Below are 23,801 nucleotides of genomic sequence, written 5' to 3'. Positions count from 1 at the left end.
CATCAAATCTTTTCAAAATATTACTGGGCCGGGACAACTCTATCTCTTGATCTAAGCAGATTCTTAAATCATCCAAAGAAATTTAAGTACACCTTTTAATAACAGTTAACAATTTAAGTTTCCAGTAAACTTCACCAAACATCCAAAATCAAAACTGGAGGGGGAAGGTAACTGGATTCACACACATTACTGGGCAGCTATTCTGAGGGTCCCAGTTATTTCATTCAGACAAGCTTACAAAATCCAGTTCTAACCAATCTTAAGGGGGAGTGAAAATGTAATCAGAAACTTGTTGTTGAAAACCTATCTTCAGTAATTAGCTACCAAATTGAGAGGGTATTATACTGAATGACCTAATGATGTAATAGAGCATACTTCTTGCAGCACTCAAACAAGAAGGAATCATTTTTTCAGAATTTGACTAGCCCCAAAAACCAGGCTTATCCCCAAGGGAAACCTACTAAGCTATGGAATAATTCAAGCTCATTTTTAGTGGGACTTCTTGCTATTCATTCTTTCACTCCCTTTCTGGAGTCATTATCCCATACTAGCTGGAATACAATCCCTGAAAAATAGAGAAAGTTCACCCAGATGTGATCCACTGACAAACATTCTCTATGAATAATTCTTTCTCTCCTAGAAAGAGAATAGAGTGCTTGCCTTCACTGCTGTAAGACATTATGACCAAGAAAAACAGTAACAGTCCAAGGAAGCAGAACAGAAGGAAAGCAATGCTAAACAGGTATATAAAGGATTCTGAAATCTTTCTCACGGGACAAAAATTATGAATGTTGTTGTTGTACTTGACAGAACAAGTAAGATGACTTCCAGCATCCCCAAAAATGCCTATGTCTTGGCACTGTCTCCACATGGCCATTTTCAGCCTCAATTGCAGCATCAAGTCTTTGAGGTTTCCGGTTCCAGGAAGATCCTGTACCAGACTGATAAAAATACGACACTGAAATATTAGCTGATGAAAGACTGGATTCAATTTTGGAACCCCTAATGGAAACAACTGAGATGGAAGCTCCAGCAACTCTTTCAAGTCTGCCAGGACCAAATGAGACAGGACAGGACATCTGGCATTGGAAGTAACCTTTCAGCACTAAAGATGCTGACTGGGCTTCATTCTTAACAGCCCATAAAGCAACAAACATGATTGCTTGCAAGTTTCTTGGCATTGGTTTTTACTGAAGGAGAAAGTGTCAGCCTGGAAATCCTGTGCTTCAACCTCAAAGCTGTGAATTCCTAAACTTTACCAAGCTGTGGTTAGAGACAGTGTGAGGAAGACACCTGCTCAGGGTGATCTTTTTCCATGTAGTGGGCCATGATTAATCATTGACATGAGTTTTTTCTAGTACCAAGCAATCCAATCTAGCTGCTGTGAATTTCACAACAGCTGTGGGCTCCTAGATTCAATGTTACATTTATAGCCTCTTCCAGCAGCAATTCTGAAATTTATACCTCTTACCTTTTCTTGTGCAGCATTTAAAGGAACAGAAAATTTATTATTTGTTCCTAACAAATTCCTAAGGAAGGTAGTTAGAAAATCTCATTAAATTTGGCCTTTTGAAGTAAGACCAAATACTGGTTTTGCAGGTGTCACCCATAGGCCATTACAGACTGTCTTGAATGAACAAGGAACCACTGACCATGTGAGTGAGGGAAACACAGACCAACTGAACAGTCAATTTCTCCATGTGGGTAAAAGAACCTAAGAGTGACACAGAGTGTTCTCTGCAACATACACCCAGAAACCAAGGAAGTGTGTATCCCTTACATGAACTGCAAAGGGAAAAGCCTGTCCAGTCTCATTTGACACACAATATGCACACCAACAGGATGAACATGCATATGTGCTATCACCCAAGAAATCAGAACTGCTGACAGGATCAGGTGTTTTTCCAGTAAGCAAACACAACAGCACAAACTGCAGGCACAAGCAGTTTTCTTCTCCATTAGAAACAAAAATTAATTCTTCAATTCAACGTAAGCCAAATATTTATAGAATCAGATTTGCAGTTTTCTGTAAGCCATACTGCAACAGTTTAATTACCTCTGAATCCTCTGCACAAGGTGTGACACCATGGTATCTGCAATGCCTGGACAAGCCTCTTCAGCTAAATAAACTGCCTTCCTCAGCTCTTCTATGGAATCTGTGTTACCACCACACACCTCACTCTTCTCTTTCAACTGAAAGGAAAGCAGGAAGAAATATATTAATGAGATACTAATAAATATTTCTATACACAATATAATGCAGAAGCTTGTTAAGAAGTGACCATCAGTGTTCACAATGTCAGCATTTGACTTTAATCATACACCCTCACATACTGAAGACTTTTTCAAGCAGAAGTTTGTCTTTACAGTACTCATCCAGGATGTCATTCATACTCACACGTCTTCCATCTTCACACATCCTTTCAACATGCTCACAGCCAAAAATGACAACAAAGTATCCCAAGGGAAAAAAACACTATTTACCCATAGCTGTTGGTTTCAAGATGTGCTTCCTATACTTTAGTATCCATACTTGCACACCTATGGTTTATACACATACATCTGCAGTCATTTTATCAACTTTTGAAATAATGGTATCTTCATAAATTCTTCTCTTATACTTCATATATTCTTTTTCAAAGTTGTTTTTAAGTATTTGGGGGGAGAGTATAAAAAATATAAAACTCAGAATGGGAACAAAAACCAGTTTTGAACACTGAAATTCAAAAGTGAAATTCTTGATGATCTGGTCCACAACGGTATCTTGGAACAGATCTTGAGCTTGAAATTTGTAATAAGATAAATACATAAAGCAGTGTCAAAAATAGAATGCTGCAACCCAAACATTTACACACCTTTTTCTTGTCATGTTCATTGCTTCAGGCCAGCATGGCTGATGTTACTACCATGCATATCAAGTACCGTTAGAAGCAAAATACAGATCTCAGAAGCAGACACACCAAGCTAAAACTTAACACAGCAAGTTCAAAATGGGTAGTAGCAATCTCAGGTATCATTCTATCATATAATACTTTCCATTTCTTTTTCAGATAAACCTTGGAATTGTTAAGTTTTAAAGCTATAACTTACCTCTGCAAATAAAGGGGATATAATTGTAGACAGACATTGGGATAGAGGCCTCTTTGGGATATCCTTTTCCTTTAAAGAAAAAAAAAATCTGACCAATTTTATTTTTGAAAAAAGCATCTTCATTGTATGCTAATTAAAGACAAAATGTAGTTCCAACATGCCACACTTTATGAAAGCTCTGTTTCCATATATGGAAAATGTTCTACAACACACTATTCCAAAGCACTGTGGAAAATAAAGGCTGAATTAAAATTTGAGACTGCAGCACCTCAAATACATGCAAGCTCAAAATTAGAAGGGAAAAAAAAAACCAAACCACAAACCAAAACTACCACACTCCCACAATTCTACTGAGCACTAACTAAGTCATAAATATGCTGATATTTAATAGGTTCATCCTGGATGATACAATATTTTTCTTCTATTTCTCCAGAATTTCTATTCTAATTCTCTAATGGAGAAATTCTAATTCTCCAGAGCCAGCAAAGCAACAACCTGCTGTGGCCACACAGCTTGCAGAAAATACAATGGAGCAATTCCTAAACATCCTATATTCTGGGTTGTTTGGGTTTGGATTTTTTTTTTTTTCTGGACACAGGCACATTTTGTTCTTTGCTACATTGTACTCTTTTTCCTTAAAAGACCAAAATGCCTTCTCTAAAACTCCGACCTAGATTTGCACTGTACTGGTTTTAGTATATTACTATACCGAATGAGATTTTAAAAATACAATACTGCCTCGTCTTCCTCCAGTGGTTTTATTTCAATCTAGAGAAATATTTTGGTACGTATTTTGTCAACTACAAAAAAGGACACATTAAAAGAATGCTCAAACTTCAAGACTTACTCAGAAAGTTTTGTGAAAGGCAACTGTAGAAAACACATTTTCAGCAAAAGTACTGGAAGTTTCACAATATAAATGCTTTTAAAGGCATAAAATAAAATCACCCCACTAAATTATTAAAGCAGAATTATCTCCTTGTATTATGAAGTCAATATGTTGAGCACCTTATTTCTTTGCAACTCCAAAGGCTGGGCTGCTCCATTCTCTAGATTCTTGGGGTCTTTTTCTCTTATTGTAAAGATCCACTCTTCTGTGTCACTCCCACCTGAAGCCTGACCATCTGCTTCACTTCAAGGGAAAGGAAAAAAAAAAAAATCAATTTTTATTACCTACACCTTACTGCTGATGTTCATTAAATGTACACACACTAAATACAAAAACTCAGTAAAGACCAAGATCAGGATTCTATTGTGCAGGTCACTACATATAAAGACAAGTATGAAAATTAAGGTAACTTTTTTTTGGGGGTAAATTAAAAATTTAAACCAAGATATTTCACCAGATTTAAGGAAGTGAAGCATTACAGATTGAAAACATTTTCCCAAGTCATATTAACAAGTTACATGAAGTGTTTTATTGCAATCTGAAAACTGGCTTTAGCAGAGTATCTCAACTCATTATAGAAAGGGGATGGAAATTAGAAATCTAAATTCTTGCCTAGAAAATTAGCTAAAAGACTGGAACTGTGGTCACTGGAAGGCATGAAGCCATTAATACTGTAAAGAAATAGCTGTAATGTCACCCAAGAAATAACCTGATGCTTGCCATTAGCATGCAGCCTGGAATTGCAGAGAATAGTTGTGTTTCCTTTACTATGAGGTATTTAATCCATTTGTGAAGAAGTTGTGGCAACCTCTTCACCTGAATCTCATTTGCACAGTGTTACTTGGCTGTGCAGCTTGAGACCTGGGCTCCTGTCTAGGAAGAACCCTGGACCCTACATAAAAAGAAGGTAGCATAGAATATGGGCCAGGAGAGATTTTCCTCAGTGACTGTTACTTGCACAAAATCCCTGCCAATACTAAAATTGAGATTGCATTCATTCAGCAAGGCCACTAAGCTGAAAAGCTGCAAATAACTGAATACAGCAATACATGTGCTAAAAATAACTCCTTGGCTCCTAAAGGAGGATATTTTATAGACTCCTCAAACTTACGTATCCGAGTCATCAGAACTGGAGTCGTCATGGCTTTGCTCAGACTTCCATCTCTTATGCCTGTCAATGAGGTCAGCCAAGTAAGATGTTTTCTTGGAGTTTCGTAAAATGAACTTGTGTTTTAGAAGCTCTTTTGCAGTAGGTCTCTTAAAAGAAAAAAAGAGAGAGTTGGGGTTTTTTATTGTGTTTAAGAGTTGAGTGACTCACTACAAAAACAAAGAAATCCAGAGTTTAGTCTTGATACAAATGAGATTTTAAATATATACAGTATCTAAAAATATACCTGTCACTTATGTCACACCATATTAGAGAAGCTGAATGACACTTACTCATGCAATCCGTGTAAAGCAGTCAAGTTCTCTACTACACACTGACAAACATGAAACTCACAAAGCTTGGGTCCTTGTTTAAGCAGGCCTCGACAAATTCTTTGAGGGATTTACTGAAGTTTCCTTCCAGCGTTGGTGGATTGTTCTTAGGAATGAGGAACAAAACTTTCATTGGATGCAATTCTGAATGAGGTGGCTCTCCTTTTGCAAGTTCTATGGCTGTTATTCCTAATGACCAGATATCTGCCTGTAAGAAAGAATGCTTTTAAGATGAGGTTGGAGAAAGAAAAGAAAGTGTTGGCTTGCTGCTCTGGTTTAACCAGCAACACACATCTGCTTGCTCACACCGTCCCCTGGTGGAATGGGGGAGGAAGAGAATTTGAAGGGTAACGGGAGAAAACTTGTGGGTTATGAACAGTTTAATAATTGAAATAAAATAACAATAATAATGACTATAATGGAAAAGAAAATAAAGAGAGAGAACTAACACCCAAGAAAGGCAAGTGATGTGAGTGGAAAGAGCTGTTCTCCACCAACAGAAAGATGCTCAGCCAGTCCCTGAGCAGCAGGGACTTCCCCCTGGTTTTATTGCTGAGCATGAGGCCATATGGTGTGGAATATCCCTCTGGTCAGCTGGGATCAACTGTCCTGGCTGAGTCCCTTCCCAGTTCCCTGTGCACCCCCAGCCTGCCCAGTGGTGGGTGAAAAGCAGGAGAGGCCTTGACTCTGTGCAAGGGCTGCTCAGCAATCAGGAAAACATCCCTGAGCTGTCAACACTTGCAGCACACACCCAAAACACAGCCACAAACAAGATACTGTGAAGAAAATTAATTTTACCCCAGTCACAACATCACACTTGTAAAGGTAGATTTTCAAGCTTTACTGTAAATAACTTCGTGTGCAAATTGGTTTTGTTACCATTGTTTTATGTAATTAGCCTCATAGCCCAAGTAAACAGAGCTTCTTGGTTGTCTCCACTCTTCTGTATAAAAGTTATACTAAGCAGAGTGTAAATTTTTTGGAAATCAATACTACTACACCAAAAAGCAATGGCAGAATTATTTTAAACTAGCATTTTATCTACCATATTCAAGTACACTCTGTAAATACGGGGTAAATCCAAAATATTTACATAAAGTGTTTTAACTTGCACAAGATTTTTCCTCAACATCAATTAGCTAGTACAACCCAGCTAGTACAATCAGAAGTTTAATACATTAGAATATAACTTCCCTGTAGTTTAACACTAGTTTTATTTATCATTCTTATTCACAGACTAGAGAAATGCAGTCTTGTACAGTAATATTCAGCTTTTTGGTCCAAGTAGCCTCTAAAAGTTTTCACCATCAAAATGTGCTACTCTTTCTAGGGAATGCTGTCTCCCTTGACACAAATCTTATTGCAAATCTGCCTGAAGTAATGTGAAGCAATGCACTGTAATTCTCTTAGGTTTTGCTGAAATCACAGACCAAAAGTCAAGAGAATGGATCATAAACCTGTCAGAAAGGTAAAATAAAAAAATTTTCACAGAAATGTCTGTTCCAAGTACAAGATACCAATTAAAATATTTATGTTTGGTTTTTTCCTGTTTCTTTTTAAGTGAAAGCAGAACAAAGACTTATTCTCAGGAAAACAGGAAAGATCTGACATAAGCTGTCTGGTTTTACTCCCAAACAGAGCAGTTGGAATTTTGATATGCTGTAAACAAAACTATTTCCAGGTACTGGACAGAGCAGAGATTTCATTCATCACTGCTGTCTTTACAAAGTACCCCTGAACCCCACCTGTGTCACCCCTGTGGATTCTCATGGTTATCCTTGACAGACTTATACACATCCATTCCACTATCACAGCCACAGTGCCTGGCCCAAAACAAGCTCCTCCTTCCTTGTTCAGACAGTATCCTACTGTTAAGAGCTTAGTTACTCAATTTTGCAAGTAAGAATGAAAAAAAAAAACAAAAAACAGAGTCAATTAGCATACCATTGAATTTATGAAATGCCATTTTGTTAGCCCATGTTACAGAACAGTTCCTGAGCACAAAGAATTACATAAGCACATGAGCCCTGAGTTTCATTTATCTTAATAAGAGCATTATCAGCTAAGCTCTCCTCAAGCCTAATTATGAGTAACTTCCCTCTAGCAGGAAAGCTTTTCTTGGTTACAAAAGAAAAATGTCACCTGTGAAGATGAGTCTTCATGTTAACAACTGAGCATTATTATTTCCAATTTATTCAGAATTTCAGTTTCTCAAGAGTGAGTGTTAAAGCCACATAAATGGATACTTTTCCTCTTCCAGACTTTCAGTCACAGGTGGAGAATGTGTATATGAAGTATAAACACCAAATTTACATGTGTTTGAGTGTACAGCCTTCCACCTGCACACACATATATGTATATAAATACTTCCTTTTCTCCTCATGTACTTATAAAACTACTGCTAGTGACCTTCCTCTACAAAAATGAAAAAAAATGTGCAACAGACCATGGCTGGTATAGTCATGCACACTAGACTCTCTGAAGTCCCAGATGGGTTTTGGAAACCCATCATCAAAAATAACTAACCCCATATTCCTCTGGAACCATATCCTCCCCTTTCACAGATAGGAAAGGAAGTACCAATTGCACATGTACCCAATTAGGCATTTCTAGGATGGACTTGACTGTGACAGTGAAACCCCAGAAGAAGCACAAATAGTTCTCCAAATGGAGAGGGATAAGCATGGCCTCGAGATGTGGTGACCGTCCATTCACATGTTGCAATTTTTAAAGTTTCAAATCTTGAACAGAAATTCTTCCATGTTCAGATGACAGTCACCAACTCACTGGTAACTACTATTTGCTGCAATACTGCCATAAGCCTTTCCTCTTCTAATCTAATGAGTAAAATTCAGTCTGGCTTTGAAGTTCTTGTAAGTCAAAGAAATAGGCTATGTGCAAAAGAAAGACACTTTCAAATTAAATATCTACTTTTTACAGTACAAGTTTTACAGTAGAAAGAACAGAGAAGTAGATATATGAAAATGAAGCATGTTAAGAAAACATGTTTTCAGATAAGACAGGAATCAAAACAGGAAGCAGAAGCACTGGCAAAACCTAGAGCCCTTTCAAGCTTTTATTGGGAATTCTCATCGAGTATCCAAGACTCTTATGTCCATATGCCATTGCAGACTGAAACAGCCAGAATGGAAAATGTAAGAGCTGAATCATACTTTGTCCAAGTGATGGTCACTCCCAGGAGCCAAACCCCAAAAAAACAGAAAGCCCAACCCCAACCAACCAAAAACAAAACAAATAAACTAACTAAAAATCCCCCACAAAAACACACAAAGGGAAAAAACAACTACCACCATTCAAAAAATGTTTACTCAACTTTAAATTGGGATTTGGGAGTTATTTAAGCTTCTGTAGGTTCCACAGTGTTTTGCTTGTTATAGCCTCTTTACAGAAAGATATCAAATAGGGAATTAAGCAATAGTACAGCCTAGACCAGAATCAGCCTTGGCAAATGGAAAGAAACATCCCAACCTGTCCCATTGCATGGAGATACAGCCAATCAACAAATCCCTAAAGGGAAATCAGAGGACATGGGCAAGGAAGATGAGGAAGATGAGCTCAGGGAAGAACATAAGGAAATACTGGTTATTGTAATAAAGAAAGTTGATCTTAACACAAATTGGGCTTGAGGGTGACCTTTGTTTCAGACCTACAGCTGCAGCAGCGGGCTGGGAAAGAGCCTATCCTGATGCATGAGTGTCCTGCTGAGCTAGCCAGGCCATGTGGGGCAGGGAGAAGGCAGGGGCAGCAAAGAGCTGTAGATGTACCTCAAACCAACAGAAGCATAAAAAACAAGTAACTAACACAAAGAACTTTGAAAAAAGCAATAGGCTTGAAGTGGCTCTAGTGGGCATATTCCTTCCTGGCAAGTAGGGACACACAGTGCCATACTGGTGAGAATACAGAGAACAGTAATGGAATCACATTGCTATTGTGACCCAGCTATGTATTACAATTGGTATTTTGTGCTTGTCTTGAGATTTCAGTATGCTGATGTGCCACTCTCCTAGATCAAAATCCTGTATATAGATAAATTTGGTATTTAATATCAGCACCTCCCAAATGGCAAATATGAAAGCACACGGTCAGAGCGGCACATTTTGCCAGAGATGAGTAACAGCCCTTTCAAACAACACTTGCACATCCACCAAATCCATATTCTTCAACTGTGTTGCTGGCTACTTTTTTTCTAAATGCAAGAGGAAGAATATTAACATTTTGAATATATTTGCACTCTTCTACTTTTTCTAAATATCTGCACTCTTCTACTTTTAAAACAGCCAAAAATACTCATCAATAGAGTGGGAAAAAAAGGTGATGAGATGCACTCATGAATATTGTATCATTTCTTGCCATCTGGATTGTCTTAATAAACTAGAAAACGTAAACTTTAGATACAAATTAGGAAACCTTTCCTCACCAACAGCTTTTAGCTGCTAGGTGTCATCTGAACACAGCCTCATACAGACACAGCCAAAGTTATTAGCTGCATTCTGAAGACCAACCGATGCAATTTGATTTAGAAAAAGGAAGGGACTTTAGTAATGCATTGAAGTACCTCACCTTTGAATCATATGCTGATTGCTTTATTACTTCAGGCGCCATCCAAAATGGTGTTCCCACGAAGGTATTTCTCTTTATCTGTGTATCTGTTAGCTGTCCAGCTACTCCAAAATCTGCCAGTTTTACTTCCCCTTGTTCTGACAGCAATACATTAGCAGCTGGAATAAAGAAGAAGAAATACCTGAAATGAAGATATTTGATACCATTTGACAATGTGAGGGTGCTCATACAGGTTTGCATGAGTTCTTCTGATATTCTTTCATCACAAATAAAACAATTTACCTTTAATATCTCTGTGGATTTTCTTTTCCGAATGCAAGTAATCGAGTCCTTTGAGTATCTCCCTCAATATTGTAGCAATCTGAGTTTCATCAAGTGAGCCAGGCTCTAACTAGGAGATGCAAGAAATGTTTAAATATGTATAAAAAAAGCACAAACAGAGAACAAAAATAACACTGTGACTATAAAAAGAAACTACTCCTTCTGCCAGCCCTCAAAACTTCCAATTTTCTAACTTCATAATGGGAGACAAAACAAAATACTCTTTTTTTAAAACACATAATTCTAAACTAAATGGCTTAATGAACAATAGGCAAAGAAATAATTTATTTTAAATATTATGTAAAATTTGTTAAAGGTGCCATAAAGACAGAGCCTCGAGTTTTTGCTTTGTGGTCAGATATACTATGCCTTTGAAAAGCATCTGATTGTTAACATTACACTGAACTTAGACGTGCAACTCCACAGACCCTATGTGGACTCAAAGCCTGAGCAAGAAGCTAAGACATTCAAGGTACTACATCCATCAGTCTGTGACTACACACTGCACTGGACTTTGAGAAACTCTCTAAAACTCAATTTAAACTGACAGGCTGAAAGAATACTACCTTTAAAACATTAACTTTTTTCAAGTAATACTGGAAATATAAATCTGCTAATTGTTAAAAGATTCCAAGTAATTTTTCTTATGAGAGGAATCAGTAACATTATATGATCCCAAAGTACTTTACATGTGATATGAATTCTAAAAGTGAGAATAACAGAGGAAAGAGAGACAATAAGGGCATCTTAAACCCTGTCCTTAAACAATAAGGGCATCTCCAGGGAGACACTGAAACTTTGTGTCCAACAGTTAATATTGGAAATATTCCACTATTCTAGTTTACTGCACAACAGCACTCACTGAATCACAATCAAAATGTTGTACCTCTAAAGCTTCATTCTGGGAGAAGGAAAGCATTTCAGATAAGGATTTTCAGATAAAAATTAAAAATAGTACATCCCTCAGAAATCCTCATGCATAGCAACAGAGGTAATATTTCATGTAACAATGCATTTGCTTTATCTTTGCAGCTTTAGTTATAATCTTATTTGCTTTTCCTTAGCTCTGATAATACACACAATATTACCACTGAAACCCACTAAGATATTCTCAAAGCTTTGCTCCAGCCAGGCTGTGAGCACCAGTTTGAGACTTGGTAACATGACACAGCACATCTAATGGGGGAAAACCTCTTATGTCAGCTTCAGCTCACCTTAGTGAGGAGGAATTACTGAAAACAGTAAATCTGAGAAGACTGGCACTTGTACCTTGGTCACAAACTTGAACTATACTCAAAGTTTGACCAAAAATGTACATGCAGTTGCACTATATGTACTTTTCCTTGTGAGGCAGGATTTCGAAATCATCCACTGCATATTCAAGTACAGAAAACACCAAGCTAGAATGACATGTGTGCACTCTGAACATGGAATTCAAGGATCTCGGTAATCCTTGCCTTGAGTATGAAAACGTGGCAAAGCATGCCAGGTTCTAGTTGAGAACCATAATGTGCATGTTAGAACTAGGAGAACATACACCAGAACATAAACTGAAAATTAATGAAGCACACAAAAGGTGTGCTTAGAGGATGATTTAATTTCTGGAGTGAAATTTCTTCAATAATATTTTAAGATGTGAACAAGTACTTTCTACTATTTCTAGGTAACAAACTTAGATAATAAACACACAGTGATCACACAAGTGAAATCTGTGAGATTTTTAAAAAAGAAGAAAATATGGAAACATGTTTTCATTCTGCTATCTTATACCTACACAAAGAAAGCAATAGCTAATTTATGAAATCAAACACAATTTCTAATTGCTCTTCTGTCCGGAAGAAAAAAGTGATCACAATAATAAATCCAGATTTTTTATCGTATCTTTATGGGGAACTTAACAACCACAGAACTCCTAACAGATGTGGAAGCTAAAGGTATAAATGCATTCAAAAATACACAACTGCAGGAAGCCCACATTTAACACCCACTCCTGTGCTCTGGTTGTCACCAGCAGAATCCCCTTACAGTGACCTTGCTCCTTTTGCTCTTTCCTCAAGCATTTATCAGTTATCCCATCTGACAACTGCAAACTCTGCTACAAAGACACTCTGCCACAGTTTGGATAACAATTTTCACATACTTAAAACATGCATTATTATTCCTATAATAGTGTTTTTCAAATCCACAGTGAACATAAGGAGGTGTGTCATTTGGGAAGGGGCCTGGGTGCTTTTTAATAGCTGAATATCAGCATTCAGTTACAGAAAACATGATCTGCACTGACCCCTTTGAATTCCAATTCAAACCTGGCTACTCCATCCCAGGTGCAGAATGAGGTCCTTGCTCCTGTTAAATTTCATACCCTTGATGATTGCACAGCCCTTTGGTCTATCCAGGGCTCCCTGCAAGGCCTCTGTACCCTCCATGGAGTCCAGAGCTTCTTCTGTTTCTCTGAAATATTATTTTTAATACCAGCCGAAATTGTATTTCTGTCTGTTTAGGCTTCAGAAAGACTTCAAACAAGGAACCTTTTGTTTATTTGTCTGAGGGAGGGGATGGTAAGGAAGATACATTAAAATGTATAAATTTGTATAAGGGTTGTGGTGGCAGAATTAAGAGATACAAAAAACTATTTTCAGGCACTAGTGCTCTCTGGCTGACTGAAGATTAGCATTCTAAGATGTTTATATCCTGCTTCCAATATTATGTTGCTTAGTTCCCTTCTACTTACACAAATAATCAGTCATGCCTCATGGAAAATAACATTTTTCTGGCATTGACAAATACTTTTATCCTTTCCTGAAAGTGAACATTGCCACAGCCAAGTGATCTATTATAGCTTCCGGAATGATAGGAATATAGTTACATGAGTAAAAAAAAATGGATCATTTACTTACTAGATCAAGGGCAGAGCCTCCACCCAGATATTCCATTATAATCCATAATTTTGTGTCCTGCAAAACAAAAACAAAAAAAAACAAAAACAAAAAAAAAAAAACCAAAAAAAACCAAAAAAACAAAAAATGCATTAAGGTTAAAAAAAAAAAAAAAGTTGTAACTTGAGTAAATGGGACGTTTCCCATTCTTTTTGATGAAGAAATTATCCATAGTTTTGAAACATCACTAACATTTAGCTGTTCCTCAAAAATATCTCTGGATTATTTACTCAAGAGTGTGTGCATGGAGAAGAATGCATTTCAATTTTAAAATTCCAATTATGGACACTCCAAATATCAAATAGTGTTACATATAACATATTTCCTTTCCTTAAAAAATATCTTGATTTTGTTGATCATCTTTATTTGTACAGATACCTCAAAATATTTTCTTTAATTAAGCTTGACTCCTGTCTAGTTTAAATTGAAATAGAATTTATTCTTCATTTTTTTGCACTGTTTCATTTTCTTGAACAGTCAAGTAGGTTTTCTCCACTAATGCTTATGCATCTGATATATGGTATAGAACTTTTGCACAGTTTTGTTTAAGAAAGAAGAAGCAAAGTAGTAATGAAGACTGTTTAAAATGACTATAACAACTTACTAGATGCAGATAGTAAAAGAAAAGCTAACAACAGCATCAAGCTACTATACTCCTAAAGAAGATCTGGGTACATATTACAAGACTGTTTAACACAAGATATACAACGCAGTGTGCTAAGAAAGACACTGGACCCAATCATTTCTTTCCACTGTTTGCAGCACGTTTTTCCCAAATACACTAAAGAGAAGCAGTTCACCTTTTCCTTACAGTACCAGCCTTAAAACACACAACAAAGCAAAGCCACAAATCTACTTCGTAGGTATTCAAATGAAATTGCTGCAGAAAACACACTGGTGGTTTAGTTTTTATGGTTATCAAGTTATTTTACACTTTGTTAGTTAGTTTCACCTCTATGGTATGCACCAAACTTTCACAAGACCTCTAGTATAATAATATAGATATCTCTCAGAGCAAGGAGCACATAAATAGCAACAATATTCATGTACTTTATCTGACAGAATAAAACTTCATGTAAAAATAATGGCACATAGCCAGGACACCTGACTCTGAATTCTCATCTGTAACGATGGATTCAAATTTTTAGAGAAGTGGTAAATGTATTACAGGACATAACTTCATCTAAATCCTCTGAGGGATTAAAATTTTAGCCCTTAGGACTTACTTAAGTCTTTAGGTCATTATTATATTTATACTTCACTGCATCAACCCCCTCTCTGGACTCCTGCTGTAGGTAAATGTGCATTTTTCCTACTCCCAGTTACACATACCATACTATTTTTAGATAAGACCCTGGATTAGGGTTCCTTCTTCATCCACTATTTTTAACACAGAGATTCAGCTAAATATAGATACCTTTCTTCAGGAATCAACTCACGCTATTTGACAAACACAGCCTTGTTAAAAATATTTCAAGAGAGCCAGAACATGCATTTTAGGAAGAAAGAGTAATTAAAAAATATATTCTTCCTCAGTACTGAGAGACAACACCCTGATAGTGCTTACTTCTTGCAGACACCACAAATATTCCACGAACTGTAACTCATCTTGATAGAGTCTCTCACAGTACTGAAATACTTGTTTTTCTGCTTAAACTTTTCCAGGTTTTTCCTGTCCCTTCAAGGCTCCAGGTCCTAGCAGTTCCAGAACAAGAACATTACTGAGATGTGTCTTATAGTGAGTCATCCCAAACTTGATCAAAATTTTGTATTTATATTTTGCTGATAAAATGTGTTTCAAAGCTACATGAAAGTTCCTGAATATTCAAAACTCACACTTCATTTTAATAGTAACTTAAACACAAAGAAGTCAACTATCACTACTTCCCAGTCCACTGAAAGTGCCTGGTTGGGAAAGCACAGGGTAAAGGAAGCAAGCAAACCCCTTGATCCTTTTCAAGAACAATGAAGAAAAGAAGGGAAGAAGAAAAAAAAAATGGGAAAAACTCCCAAACATCGACAACACCTCACACAGATGTCAACATGAGTTGTGTCTTCCCTCTTCTATTATCTCAAGCATTCAAAGATTTAACTCAAAAATAAGATGTAATTTCCCAAAAGACAAACTCTCTAGAATGCTAGGTACCAAATTCTCCAGCTGAAAACTAGAAATTAGAAGTAGAAAATAACTCACATAGATTTTAATTACACAGTTGCACAACTATATAACACAATTACACTACTACATGTTATATTACTCCTAGTCTTTTAAAATAAACATTTATCATTTTAACTGTTTTTCTAGTTTAACTAGTCTTTGCTCCTGAAACTTTCATCATCAGCTGCCTGAGGCCACATGTCTGAATTTACAATACAAAATCCACTAAACTCAGTAATTCTACATTTTAAAACAAATGAAGTATGGAAATACAATTAAGAAATCCATACACACACACACACACACCTGTATCTGTATCCCAGTGTAAAGCTAAGTAATTGCAATCTATTACAATTATGCCATCTTTTTATCTGGATCTCTATATTCAAAGTTAATTTAAATTTTCTATGGTTCCCCCTTGCCTCAGAAACATTACTCAACTTCATCTATGGTTTTGGGCTTTTAAAGTTTCCATCATTCATATGAAGTATCTGAACAGATTCATATGTTGTACTCAAACAAATTTAATTACTATGGTAGCAAATCTTATTATCACCTTTCTTTAATTATTTTTGGAATTTTTTTAAGCTTTGTATATAAAATCTGCATGTATTGCTTGACAAGAAGATGCAAGTAAATCCTTTTGGTGAGACAGCTGTAATGAATTTCTCAATATGTATTTCATTTTAGAGCCAACAACTGACTTTATGTCTGTGAGGGCTTGGAAGTCAGCCAATATACTGACTTTATGTCTGTGGGGGCTTGGATGCTAGGTACCCCCCAAAAGCACTCTGTCACTCCCTTCCTCACCTGGTTATGGGACAGAGAATAAAGCAAAAGGGTCATGGGCTGAGGTAAGGACAGGGAGAGAACAATCTCCAGTTGCCCTCACGGGCAAAGCAGAGTCAAAATGGGGAGATCAGTTTCATTTATTACTAGTCAAAGCAGAGTAGAAAAATAAAACCAAATCTTAAAACCCATTCCCCTTGGCCCCTTCTTCATGGGCTTGAATTTCACTTCCAAATTTCTCCATCTCCTCTCCTCAGTGGAAATGGGGATGGGGAATGGGGATCATGGTCTGTTCATCACATGTCTCTGTCACTCCTTCCTCCTCAGAGGGAGGACTCCTCATACTCCTGCCCTGCTTCTACAGGACACAGTCCTCCATGGACCTTCTCCAACATGAATCCTTCCCACAGGCTGCAATATTTCATGAACCGCTCCAGTGTGGGTCCTTTCCATGGGGTGCAGTCCTTAGGGAACAGCTGTGGGTGTCCCACAGTGTCCTAAGTCCTGTCAAACCTGCTCCAGAGTGAGCTTCCCACAGGGTGCCAGTCTCATTCAGGCACATCCACCCGTGTGGGTGGTGTGGGTGCCCCCCATGGGCTGCAGGTGGATCTCTGTGGTCCCACTGAACCTCCCTGTGCTGCAGGGGCACAGCTGCCTCACCGTGGCCTACACCAGGGGCCGGAGGGGAACCTCAGCTCCAGCATTTGGAGCACCTCCTCCCCCACCCCTTCTCCACCAACCTTGGTGTTTGCTGTTCCTCTCACTCGTTCTCGCTCCTCTCTCCAGCTGCAGCTGTGCAGGTTTTCTCCTCCCTTCTTCAATCTGTTATCCCAAAGGCACTGCCACAGTCACTCAGGGGCTCAGCCTGGGCCAGCAGCACACCCACCCTGGAGCCAGCTGGCAGCGGCTCTATAGGACTTGGGGAAAGCTTCCAGCAGCTTCTCACAGAAGCTGCCCCTGTGCCCCCTCAGTACCAAAACCTGGCCATACAAACCAGAGATAATGCCTTGTAACAATAGCACAAGGCCAGTACAGAGCTACTATCAACTGACTTTGGCATCACCATAGCAACAGGCCTCCTTCCCTTCTTTTCTGAGTATCTCTGGCATGCCTTACATTCCCTAACACCTACTGGCACTTTCCTTTTTAAAGCTGCCCAAATTCTTTTTTTGCTTGAACTTCTCACCCTCTTCAGTATATATTCTCCCTTTGCTCTCAAACAGAACTCTGAAAGACCTATATTTTCTTCCATAGCCTAGATTAGTAATTATATATTACACATAATCACTTATACTTTCAAGAAGATACTACATTTATATACTGACACTAGCAACATTCAGTGCTTCACTTTAAGATCTGAAACAAGAACAGTTTTCTTCTTCTAAGCATCAGCCACAACACAGCATTGAATTTTCTTCAAAATACAGTGAAGCCATGGTGAGTCATCAATCCAAATTTAGAATTATTATTTCTCTATAAAATTAGAAGCAGATTAATGAGGGCACATGGAATATTTCCTTTTTTTGCAGCAAGAACAAGGGGTTTTCCTCTGATACTATGAAGCTGAAGAAAGAAACAGCTAGAAGAAACTTTTAAAAGAGTTTCTATAGATCCTTTCCAAACTATGGTTGCTCTTCTTGAGGTCTGACTTCTGATTTTAACTCTGAAAGCACAGAAAACCTTACAATAGCAACTTCACCTCTGATGAAGTTTCCTTCATCAAGTTACTTCCATACCATGAAAGTACTTGCAAAATAAGTGCAGGTACAGTAGGTAAAGAATTTCTAGTACATAAAAATTGAAGACGGTACACTGGAGAAAAAAAAATGTCATCCACCAAAAAACTCCTATAGAATCTCAAAGGTACATTTTAACTGAAATCTGAGGAGGACAGAAGACCTACAGAAACAAGTAATCAAGATTACCATGTGTCCTGGGTTGGCTATATATATAATGCTTGTATCCCCAGTCATCTGTTCTGTTTATGCTGGATAATAAGTTTTGCTTGTTTTAAGTCCCTACAAAGTTAAAAAACATTTGAATAAATATGGGAGAGGCCTACCTTCAGAGATGCTTTGTATTTCTTTTATGTGGAGAACATACACATTTCTTACACAATGATATTATACAGGAGAGACCAAGCTAAAGCCATCAACCCAAGTACGTACTGATGAAATTGTTTCTAAATCTCCTTTCTGATGGGAAGGAGAGACTGCAGAGGAAAACCAAACACAGTCACACAAAATGAGGACTGGAAGGACCCTGAAGTAAGTGCACTGAATGACCTGTCCAATTTGAAAACTGTAGTAACAACAGTAAGCATACGTTGCTTTTTAAGTGAAGTAAAATCTCCCCACACCTATTGTAAGAAAGAGAATTTCCCAACTTGAATTCATTGTGAGAAAAGGCATTTCCCACCTTACATGTATGGTACACAAATGTACCATAGCAACAGAACAAAGTATATTTATAAACATGTGTAAAAACCTTGTTTAGTTATGGACACAAGCCACATCCAAACTCCACTTAAAATCTCTATTTGCAAGCATTAAAACACCTATGAACAATCAGAAGCTAGAAATACTATATTTGATTGAAATAACATGACAGATTTGCTAAATTGACCTATAAACAGAAATTTTACCATCATTGCATTAGAAGAATAACCTCAAATACAGAAAAACACAAAAAGACACAACTTCAATTGAAAAGAACAGACTAGTACCAAAACTGATATTCACTGCACAACTTGAGATGTGATAATTTGTTAAATTGATTTTTCAGTTATGCCAAAGTAATAAGGGCCAGGAAAAGACTCTTATATTTAAGTACTGATATAAATTTAGTATTGATATTTGTAATTCTTCAAGCATAAGAAAAACAGATTAAAAGAACCTTGAAATACACAATGCACACAACATGATAACTTCTCTAAATTGCATTTCAGCTGGAAGTAGTTACCATTACATGGAGATTTGTCTTCTGTTAATCTCGTATTTTAAAATCCAGAGAAGCCTGACAAGTGTAGTACTCAGAAGTTTTTTAAATACTTGCATACTGATTCTTAAATGCTCAACTTGAAAAACAAGATGCAGACATCATGTATCTCATCTTCCACATCTACTTTAAGCCACTTTTCCCTCCATGTGAGGGGATGCACTTTCAAGCAGCATCTGAAGCCCCTGCTGTTTGTCAAAGCCACCAGGTGGCAGAATCACGTAATGCCAAAGATGCTTTCACCAACCCAACAAGCACAATAAAAGAAGGGCCTCCTCCAAAACAAGGTGTGTAACCCACCAGAGACAGAAACACAAACTACCTGTCTAAAATGATTCTGAAAACATTTATGGCCCTGACACCCTTCATAATAAGAGGAAGAATGATTAACCAGGGAACTCTACCTTAAGGGATATAATAGTTCATGTATCTAAATTTTTCAAAGTGCCTTCCTTACAGTCATCAAGCACAGCTTCAGGCACCATTCTTACTTAACTTACTCTCCTTTCAATACCAAGCCACAACAGTAGCCACTAGATCATTATACATTATTAACAACGCTAGTATTTGAGCTCTTGTTATTTATTAACACACATGGACATTGGGAAATTTCAAAAAAAGATACAGATCAGGCACAAAAAGTTACGTTCTGTATGATGCCATAAATTATGCATTTGGGCAATGACAGGAAATGGCATTTATGTATCTGTGGTTCCTACTTCCAAAACTTTCATCAACAATAAAGGTCTGAAAACATGTATCAAGAAGCATCAAGACCTCCCAAACACTGTAAATGTCCTTGTCCTGGAGCTCATCCTATCATAACAAATAATACACATACAAGAAAATAATTATTTAGGGCTTTAGAGAGAGGACACCTGCGCATTGATGATTGCCATTACATCTGTGAAATTCATCAGGATTTGCAAACTTTCCACTAGCTCACTGTTCAATTTATAGACCCACAGATTATTATTAGAACTGACAGCAGCTGCCAAAATTGAGTTCTTCAGGAATAAGTACAAGATGGCTATTGCTGTTATTCAGCAAATGAACAATTTTGCTAATGAATACAATTCAGATCTACCTCATGGCCTCAATTCTTGTCATTTTTTGACTAATTTTAAATGTTACATATATATACACACACACATTATATATTTTTTACTCAATTTAAATCAAATCAGAACAACAGCCAGTGCTGCCATATGTTAACAGCACAGAATGAGTAGCATATCACTATCTACTCTTTCACTCCATTCTTTTCAGTACACAATCATTGCAAAGGGACAGAAGGTAAGCAATGCACCCCTGAACTTCAAGCAGCCTATCCAGATGCCAGTCTGATTGCTCAATGCCATAGACTAATTCTTTCAACAGACAGCAAGGATTTGACAAGGAATAGAATTACTGATACCAAAAGTCAGATATTCACATTAAGTTTCTCCAAAATCTGAACATTATAGGTACCTAATTCTGTTAGTGTTAATAAATAAAGTCCTTTCCACTGCAAATGGGCAAATCAATCCTATTACTCCAAAACTCCAGTCCTACAGCTGTTAAACAGTTTCAGGAAAGGCTACAATATTTTCAAAAGTTTTTGGAATTGTCTTCGCAGAAAACAAGGAAAGGAAAATAAACTTTCTATGTTAATTCACATCATCTTTCTAAGACATTATGGTTTGTTCTTGAAGGCAATCACAATATGCACTGTAATTTTTTTCTCCATAGCTGAAAGAACAGAAAATTTTTAGCCTCATTAATAAGGAATAAGAATATGACTATTACTCCAACATTTCCTATGAAGCACAGAGTGCTTCAATGTACATAATCTTTCACTTGAGCTTTTCTTTGACAATCTAATCATCTGCTAATCATTTTCTATCTAATTCCTCCTACTACAACAACATGAAATTGTATAGGTTAGGGTGTATTATTTGAAAGCTATTTGCTTATGTTATTAGAGATTTCATTAAGTAAAACCAAACTCTATTATTTTCTAAAGACACTTGTTTCAAAGCACTTGACAGTCAGATGGCATGGAAAGACAACCACTGATTTCAAAGAACAAGAAAAACTATTATTTATGAGGTAACAGCACTACACATACACAGGTATGCCACCAAAGACATCCCCTGGATAAACTGTCCTCTCCCTCCCCATGCTGACACAACTAACAATCCATGCTTTAGAGCAGAGTCTTCAACTACTGTCCCATTTTCTTAGAAAGGTGAAAAAGTATTGAAAAACCAACAGATGCCATGAATTAGTTATCTTTAACCTTGCAAATTAATATACTACCTTGGGATTTCGAGGTGTAAGAGGAGCAAAAGCAGATGGTAGGAAATACAGATTAAGATAAACTATTAATCACGAAAGCATGACTAAAAATCTTGCCATTCTAAAGCAGATCATCTGGTACACTACTAAAGAAAAAACACTTTAACACTATTAACAGTTAAAACTGTTACTAAAGAAAATGGTTAAAATTGATTTTGCTTCCTAAATGAACGACTGAGTTCTACTCTCAATTTGAAAGAGAAAGAATGTTGCTTTGAATATCAGCTTCTTCCAGGAAAAACTGACAATAGGAGTAACTACATTTACCTTTAAAAGGATTTTTTAAAGTATTTAATTCCAGAGTCTCCAAACAATATAACATTTCCCATCTATAGCTAGGTCACTCATTTTACCAGAGGAGATGTCCATCAACAGAGACTTTTAGACTAGAAAGCAGTCTAGCAATTCTCAGTCCTGTTTCTACTCTTCCTTGCTGAATTTCTAGAGAAGCAGACATAAGACCAAATTTATTTAGAATTATGTCCCCCACCCAAAAAGAAACCAAAATACACACACATACAAAAAAACCCAAAAAAACCAAAACCCCCCAAAAAACCAAAAACAACCACTTCCACTTTCACTGACAGTAAAAGGCAGATCAAATGAGGGAAGAAAAGTTGTCTTCATTTCCACATATGTAAGTGTAGAATTAGGCAGGACATTATTTTCCAAGACAATCCACTTGTTCACTACCTCAACATATTTGAATATACTAAAGCTTCCATAGTGTGAGCGCCAACTATACTCTCCAAATCCACGTCCTTAGAAAAAAAAAATAATAGCTGTTTAGCAAACATATGATCATCTTTACTAAAAGTCTACATGCCCAAATGTTCCTACTAAAGGAAAAAAAAAACAAACCAACAAAACAAAACAAAAAAAAAAACCCAAACAAAAAAAAAAAAACCAACACCAACACAGCAAGAACCTAGAAGGTTCTTCATTATGATTCCAGTAATATTCTTTGTTTTCATATAGTAAGAACATACTGGAACATATAATTTATATATATATATATATATATATGTACAAAATATGCATAATATATATTATCTGCTAGAATAAGAATGTGGAAATAAAGATCTAGAGTTGAGTATTCATACAATTCACCTGAATTAACCGGTCGATATCACCCCTGAAAAGTCTGCTTTTACAAAACAATAGATTTTAAAAAGCTACAATGGGCATTTTGTGTTTAAATTTATGATATCAAAGTAAACTTCTGTTTATTTTAAATTGCTTTCTTTACTAAATTACTTTTCCACAGGTACTTGGAAGGCTGTGCTTCATGTAGGTAGCATCTCTAACATGGAAAAATAATTCCAAAGGACATATGTCCCTCAAGGAGAGTAAAATGCAGTAATTTACTTCCACAGAACCTTTCTGGACTAATGCTCACTAGAAATTTAAGCACACAAAGAATTAGGTGGAAATCATCTTGTTTTAAAGAGCTAATTCAGAAATCTATTTTAAAACTGGGTTTTAAACTGTGTGAAGTAAGCAGCACTTAGTTTTGGCTTCTTTTTTTTCTTCCTCCAAATTTAACCTTAAGGAAAAAGAATTGAAAAAAGTTCAAGTTTGGACCTCATCCAAAATATGAAAATAAAAAACTAAGGGAAAGAGGGGAGCATATGTCTGAGTTATACTCCAGAAGTGTAGCACGTCTTTTTCCCTTCCACTGGGGGCACGTTGTTAAGCAAACTGACAGCAATGGACAACTTTGTGAATCTTAAGGGGGCTGCAAGCAGCTGATGAGGCCCCATAGAGTTCTCAAAAAATTGTCCCAAAGGAGCCATGAATGCTGGTAGTGCTGTAGTAAAGAATATTGCCAGGCTGGGGTGCAGGACTGACAAGTGTTTTGGCTGGGGAGCGTTTCTGAGGCGCTTACCTCCTTTGAAGTCTCTTGGCGTCAGGATGAATGCTAGCTGTCCTGGGGCTGCCATCCCTTTGAGGGGAGGGAGATACAGATGAGCCCAAAGGTTCTCTTCTAAACACAAGTCCTTACTGCAAGCTGGCCAAAAGGTCCCTGCAATCAAAGAAATCATTGTGGTTTTGCATGTGGCGCATTTATGTCCTTTCATCAAGGTTTGTCAGCCATCTAAAATGTTCAACCACAAAGGAAAAAATAAAGGCATCTGCTGGGTAGCCAATGCAGAACAGAAACTAAGTAAAGACAAGAACTGCTCGTCCCAGTTAGGACTCTCTGAAGTCCATGAAAAAC

General features: G+C 37.1%; 1 protein-coding gene across 1 annotated transcript in view; it reads right to left on the bottom strand.

Moving 5' to 3' along the window:
* STK24 (serine/threonine kinase 24) overlaps nucleotides 1–23,801 on the bottom strand; it is a 53,212-nt gene that overhangs the window by 4,494 nt on the left and 24,917 nt on the right. Inside the window, exons 3-10 of the mRNA XM_058018300.1 lie at nucleotides 13,258–13,314; nucleotides 10,322–10,430; nucleotides 10,040–10,197; nucleotides 5,481–5,666; nucleotides 5,091–5,236; nucleotides 4,099–4,222; nucleotides 3,091–3,159; nucleotides 2,057–2,193 (exon numbers count right to left, since the gene is read on the bottom strand). Of these exons, the coding sequence (XP_057874283.1) occupies nucleotides 2,057–2,193; nucleotides 3,091–3,159; nucleotides 4,099–4,222; nucleotides 5,091–5,236; nucleotides 5,481–5,666; nucleotides 10,040–10,197; nucleotides 10,322–10,430; nucleotides 13,258–13,314 (986 nt within the window). The remainder of the gene's footprint in view (nucleotides 1–2,056; nucleotides 2,194–3,090; nucleotides 3,160–4,098; nucleotides 4,223–5,090; nucleotides 5,237–5,480; nucleotides 5,667–10,039; nucleotides 10,198–10,321; nucleotides 10,431–13,257; nucleotides 13,315–23,801) is intronic.

Source organism: Melospiza georgiana, chromosome 2 (assembly GCF_028018845.1).
Source record: "Melospiza georgiana isolate bMelGeo1 chromosome 2, bMelGeo1.pri, whole genome shotgun sequence".
Taxonomy (NCBI): domain Eukaryota; kingdom Metazoa; phylum Chordata; class Aves; order Passeriformes; family Passerellidae; genus Melospiza; species Melospiza georgiana.
This window is presented reverse-complemented; position numbering and strand designations above follow the sequence as displayed.